Source organism: Musa acuminata, chromosome BXJ1-11, assembly GCF_036884655.1.
Source record: "Musa acuminata AAA Group cultivar baxijiao chromosome BXJ1-11, Cavendish_Baxijiao_AAA, whole genome shotgun sequence".
In the NCBI taxonomy this organism is placed as follows: domain Eukaryota; kingdom Viridiplantae; phylum Streptophyta; class Magnoliopsida; order Zingiberales; family Musaceae; genus Musa; species Musa acuminata.
This window is the reverse complement of record NC_088337.1, coordinates 27,821,552-27,828,015: the sequence shown is the minus strand read 5'-3', so window position 1 is coordinate 27,828,015 and position 6,464 is coordinate 27,821,552. Positions and strand designations below refer to the sequence as shown.

At 37.9% G+C, this 6,464-nt stretch overlaps 1 protein-coding gene across 1 annotated transcript; it reads right to left on the bottom strand.

Annotated features, from left to right (window-relative positions):
* Nucleotides 1-2,802: 2,802 nt before the first annotated feature.
* Nucleotides 2,803-6,418, bottom strand: LOC103971774 (fructose-1,6-bisphosphatase, chloroplastic). The gene is made up of 3 exons (XM_009385888.3): nucleotides 5,886-6,418; nucleotides 3,915-4,311; nucleotides 2,803-3,364 (listed from the first exon to the last, which is right to left on the bottom strand). Exons 1-3 carry the CDS (start codon nucleotides 6,408-6,410, stop codon nucleotides 2,964-2,966), a joined length of 1,323 nt encoding a protein of 440 aa, XP_009384163.3. The 5' UTR covers nucleotides 6,411-6,418; the 3' UTR covers nucleotides 2,803-2,963.
* Between the last annotated feature and the right edge of the window lie 46 nt (nucleotides 6,419-6,464).

The window sequence follows — 6,464 nt, the reverse complement described above, 5'->3', positions numbered from 1 at the left end:
ATCTAATTTACATTAATAACTCAACATCAACAATAATATGTCAAAACCCTTGATAAATAAATAAATATATATATATATATATATATATATATATATATATATATATATATAGTTGATAAGGGATCATTTAGGTCGGGTGACCATTAGTGCGGCTCGTAGGCTCGTGAGAAATTATCTACTTTGAACGATGGGATGGACGTACTAACATGATTTTATCTTTTTAGAACATGTGAGCTCCAAAAATAGCTCAAAAGATTTCATAAATGATAATATGGTTTTGTTTAGTTGATAATTTAATTTACATTAATAACTCAATATCAACATTAATGCGTCAAAATCCTTGATAAAAAAAATATATAGTTGATAAGGGATCATTTGGTCGGGTGATTATTAGTACGGCTCGTAGGTTAACGAGAAATTATCTACTTTGAACGATGGGTGTACCCACATGGTTTTATCATTTCAGAGTATGTGAGCTCCAAAAACATCTCTAAGGATTCATAATATGATTTTATTTAGTTGATAATCTAATTTACATTAATAACTCGACATCAATAATAAAATGTCAAAATCCTTGATAAAAAAAAATATAATTGATAAGGGATCATCTAGTCGGATGATTATTAGTGCGGCTCGTAAGCTCACGAGAAATTATTTACTTTGAACGATGAATGTACCCACATGATTTTATCATTTCAGAACATGTGAGCTCCACAATACACCTCTAAAGATAAAAAAGATCTAAGGAACTTATGAGCTTTTGATTCCCATACTCCTATATGGGATAACATTATCAATAGTCGATAAAAATATTTTTTAAATAAAAATCATTTTAAAATAAAAAATAATATAATAAAAAATTCTGGAATCCATATGGTGCAAAATACGACTCATAAATACATCTCTAATAGAAACAATGAATAATCTTCTCCGACAATAAGGAACGAAGCATGATGAGATTTTATTATTGTGATAATTTGAAGTGAAAAGACCCAAACTCGATGAATGATCTCTCTTTCTCTCGTGCCTCCTCACACGTCCTTCCCCACCAGTCTCCTTGATCTTCTGCGTCGTCTCCTTCGCTGCCTCACATGCGTACTGCATCGTCTGCTTCGCCTTCTCCCCCACCGCCGCCGCTGCCTCCTCCGTCTTGTCCTTTGCCTTCTCTACAATAAGACTTGGTCTCGTCCTTGGCTTTGGTCACGCCTTCCTTCGCGTTCTCGCGTGCAGCATCTGCGGACTCCTCCACCCTCGCTGCCACCGAGTCGGCCTTCTCTTTCACCTTCTCCTTTGCCGCCTCGGTCATCGAGCTCGCTGCTTCCTTGGTCCTGTCTCCCATCGCCTCGACCTTCTCCACGTACTTCTTCGCTTTGTTAGCATTTTTATCCACCACATCGCCGTAATCCCCCGCTTTCTTTCGATTTGAACTTTTGGAACAGTGTAGAATCCGGTTTCGAAAGGTTTCTCTTCCATTGAAAGATTGGAATGATATTGAGAGGAAGATTTTTTCTTTAAATGTTAGAGCTATGAATGCTCTATTTTGTGCCTTAGATATAACTGAGTTTAATATGATTTTCTTGTGCGAAACGATTTTCGATATTTAGCACATTCTTGAAACCACACATGAAGGCACAAGTAGTGTTAAGGTTTCTAAAATTAATTTTTTAATGCATGATTTTGAACTATTTCGGATGGCTTCCAACATGTTGCTGTACATTCCGGTGCATCCTCCTATGAACATGGCTGCCATAAGATTTCCTACACCTGAATCATCTTCAACAAGCTTCCTAGGTAAATGAGAACTGCTCCCGCAACCCAAAACTCGTTCGTTTTATAGCAGAATCCATGGACGAACTCTCGTGGGAGGAAGGGTGGGGTGATGGTGACGGGAAGACGACGAGTTCGACAACACGTTGCATGCATGCCGAAGCTCCATTGGCGGGCAGGTGTCCTTCTCTCTTACGTGCTTGAATGCTCACACCCGAATCGCGTGGGGGAATATTTGTAAGACGTGTATATAACGGGAGTGATAAATTAGAATTATATTTGGGTATTTTGCTTTAAAGAGTATTAGTTTTTATGTGAGAGCTTTTTTTAAATGATAAAAAATTTATTAACCAAATCGAATATAAATTCTGTGTAAGTCGAGTATAGCTTGGTTTGATTTCAAATGCAACTGGATAGTTTTATAATTAGAACATGATTATTAGATGATTAATGTTTTTATTTTTTATAAAAACAATAGATGATTTGCATTGTTTTGATTATTCTTTATAAAATTTTATGTTAATTAATTATCAAAATCGAGATTTTTTTTTATGGGTACTTTGATTCGAATGTAGCTTAGTTCAATCTTAAGTATAATTTGCTAATAAAAATAAAATATTGATAGGATATGATTTTAAGATTATTAATATTTTTTTAATTCTATGAGAATTAATAATATTAATTATCAAAATTAATAAACTTTTTGAATAAGTTCTTTGATGAAATATAATTTAGCTGAGTAACTTGATCAATTTTCACTAAATCAACTCAAAATTTCACAGAATTAATATGCCATGATTCTAATATAATTTGTATTGATTTTTTTATTTTTAAAAATTTTATGATAATTAATATCAAAATTATTATTTTTGAATAACAAATGTGATCATGTTATAGTGAATAATTAAAAACATTTTTATACAAGTGCAAAAAAGGGATGCCTCGACCGTGCCATTTGGTAAAAAAATCAATGGTAAGAGATTTTTTGGGTAAAATATTCAATTAATTATCAGATAATTGGGGACAAGACAACGATAAAAGAATGCAGGAATTGCCAATAGAGTTTGGTTCTGCAAAACGTAGAACATCGAGGAGATACTCATTTGCATACTGCAAATTCACATGTGTACAACATTTACAAAAAACCTTCAGTGAATATACCAAAAACACAATGCGATATTGATGAGCTATCAGCATCAGACATCATACCCGGGATTAATCTTCTGCTGAATGCTGTCATAGCTTTCTAGCTCATGCATATCCTCCACGCTCCCCAGGAAGAGTGGAAGCCTTTGATGCAGCTCAACTGGCTGAATCGATAGGATCCTGGTTTTGCCATCGGAGCCTCTACCACCAGCATGTTCAATGAGGAAACTAAGAGGGTTGGCTTCATAAACCAGGCGAAGATGATCTCTTGGGTTCATCACCACACCACCGTATATGAGCGTGCGATGGAAATCAGCAACCAGTGAGCAGACATAGCGAGCTGAGTACTTCTTGGGGAACTGCCCCTTCCCTTGTCGAACTGTGTCGATGTATCTCCTTAACCCATCAGGCCAGTCGAAGTAACGTGCATCATTCACAGAGTATATCTGCCCTGACATTAACATGCCGAACTGTTAGAGTCAAGGAGCAAATTTTTTATCAAAAGAAACTAACAATTTTTATGTTGATGTTAACAGAGTGTTGAGAATAAAAAAAATCCTGAAGTGCCAAAGCTATCGTCCTTTGTACAGATATGAAATAGAGAGAACAAACACAACCCCAAGATATGATCTGGATTCTTAATTTGCACATCCGGGAAGATATTGATTGCTTTTGTTTGGTCTCAACCAGAAAAAATGGAATCGAGTGGATGTGAAAAATGAAACTTGTTTTCCATCTTTACGACTGGCTTTTAGGCATTAAGCCAGTCATGAAAACAATAAATGCTTCAAATCATTAAACCATATTAATCCTAGTCAAATCTATAACTTGAACTCAAAAAAGAGAAAGATGGAAAGAGTGGAAGGTTAAAGATGAAAATGTTTTGGGTTTTCCTCTCTCAAATCGTAACACAAATAATAGTAAGTAACAAAGCAAACAAGGTTGAGCATTTTGACACTTTGGCTAAAGTTTTCTAAGCTATTAAACAGAAAGAATCTTACCCCGGCGAGGAACTTGAATTGATGGATGCGTAAGAACAAACTCTCCGGTTGAGTGATCCAACATGAAAGCATGCGTGCCAGAACCAAAGCTGATGCAAAAGATTGTGGCGGATGAGTACAAGATGTAACCGGCAGCTACAAGCCGTTTTCCACTCTGCAGAGAATTGAGCTGTGCCTTCTCCTCTATGGGAAGATGGTCTAACTCAGCAAGTCTATTGTATACTCCAAATATGGTTCCAGTTGGGATGGACACATCGATATTGCGAGAACCATCTAAAGGATCGACAACGACGACGAACGGGCTGTGATCGGTTATCCAAACTGGAACATCATCTTCCTCCGATGCCATAACTGCGACTTTTCCAGATTTTCTAAGCGAGGCCAATATTATGTCATTCTGCAAAAGAAAGAAAGCAAGCTTTAAGGTAGATACAGCATGATGAAATATCCTGTAAGATGTTGGAAAAGATTGAACCAGTCATTTAGATATAGCTGATAGTTCAAATCTGGGAAACCAAGGAAGCATTTTTGAATTCTCTATTATTTGTGTTGTTCTAAACAAGGTTAAATGCAAATTATGTTTGTCATAACAAACCTACCTAGCAAGCAAAGCATTTTTAAAAGACTAGGGTTTTCTTAGCTTGTCAGCATGAGTTTCGAAAGACTTGCAAAACTTTTGTAGAGCCCTTAATTCATCTTCTTCATTACTAGCCTGAGTAATTATTCTAATTATAAATACTTAAACTTCAATTAATGGTATTCTAATTGGCCAAAACTATTTCTACCAGATAGCCAGATAGCCACCGCTAAAATAACCCACTAAGAGGTGCAATTTTTCAGTATCCTTCCTTCAAATAGACTTAACCAAGATATTCCATGTAGTTAATTAGGTCATAAACTAAACAGAATAAGGAATTATCCAGTTTCATTTGTCACTTGATTTTAAGTTGGGATGCTTCAACCCATTAACCACAAACCCTAACACAGCCAAAAAGTTACATCTATAAATGAATTGCACACCATCATTTGTCAAAATTAACAACTATATCAAAATAATGAAGTATATCAATAACTAGTTACCATAAAAATAAGATCACAAACCCATCACTTCACAGGGGTTGTTATGTAGAAAATAATGCAAATTTGTTAACTATTTGTGGAACACACACATTCCCCACATTTATCTAGTACAACCTTTTATACACCCATCCACTGGCACTTTTCAAGTGACTCTTCTGGAATTCAAGCAAGGACTCAAGATAAACAACATTAGATGTTGAGACCAAGACAATGAAGGAAATTTGTCAACTTGTCATGGTATAGAGAAGAACAGAGTCACTAAATAATGATCTCAACTCCAGAGAAGTATGGATGCTAAAAACAAAGTTTTCATCAGTTGATTTAGTTACCTTCTTGTCCAAGGGGTAATAGTTCTTTGCTGATTCAAATATGCTATGAGAATAAAACTTATGTTTCATTCACTTAGGAAACTACATGTTCTTTGTCCAAGCGGTAATAGATTCTGTGATATATAACTTATGTTTCATTCACTAACTACATGTTCTGTGAATTATGATATCAAAAGAGAAGTGGCACAGAAAAACTTGTACAGGATAAAGACATGACAGTCCCCTTAGGAAACTGTATACAGACTTCAATCTTGCACTTCCCAGCTACACTTGTCTAAGCTTCAATCTTGGAGGAAACATCCAATTGCTTCACAAAATTGAACATTGTTTGTTTCAAGAAACATCCATTTTTTTAATCTTCAAAGATGCTTTGTTTCTGAAGACAGCGAGCATTGCGTAAGTCTAAAGCTATTCTCTTGGCAATCTAATCCAAAATAAAACTTGTTTCCCAAAACATGTTTTAGGAGATTGAAAGATCAAGTTTCTTGAGAACTTTCCCAATAAAAATTGAATCTTGGAAACCAAACCGAATTGATAGAAATGGAGGAGGAGTGGGAGGTACCGAAACGATGTCGAGCGGCTTGGGCGCGTCCCTCTTGGAAGAAGACGATGACGACGGGACACCTCCTCCGCCGTCGCGGCCGAGCTCGGCATTGAAGGGCGACGCTACCAAGGCGGCGATCCGCTTGCAGGCGTACTGGAGGTGGCATAACAGGACCACCAGGTCGTCCCCGACATCGGCGCCTCCTTTCCCAACGTACTCCAACAGGGTCGTGTAGCTCTCGCCGCCGGTAGAAGACGCCATCTCGGAGACGACCCTCGGGGAGCCGAGCGGCGGCCTCCTCGTGGCGCGGCCGCTGGAGGTGGAGAGGCTGCAGCCGAGGGGGCGGAGGTTACGGCGAGGCGGCCAAAGCACGCGATGGGGGGAGAAAGAAGACGGTGGGTGGTTCGGATTCGCGGCGGGAGGGGAGAGGAGGAGGGCGGGGGATTCCATCGATGGGCGGCACAGAAGTTGGGGAAGGATAAAGTTCGAGCTCGATGTGGTGATGGATGGGGAGGCCAAATCAAATACTACGAACGGATGCATTTAAGCTTCTCTGCGGGCCTTTTCCTTGCTGTTGGCTTCGTTGACATGACTATG

Bases quoted from the DNA above. Each gene is read 5' to 3' on its own strand.
- LOC103971774 (XM_009385888.3), bottom strand. From the start codon at position 6,410: ATGCATCCGTTCGTAGTATTTGATTTGGCCTCCCCATCCATCACCACA. The intron at 4,312-5,885 runs GTACCTCCCACT...TTTCTTTTGCAG, and splicing joins AGCCGCTCGACATCGTTTCG to AATGACATAATATTGGCCTC. The intron at 3,365-3,914 runs GTAAGATTCTTT...TGTTAATGTCAG, and splicing joins AATTCAAGTTCCTCGCCGGG to GGCAGATATACTCTGTGAAT.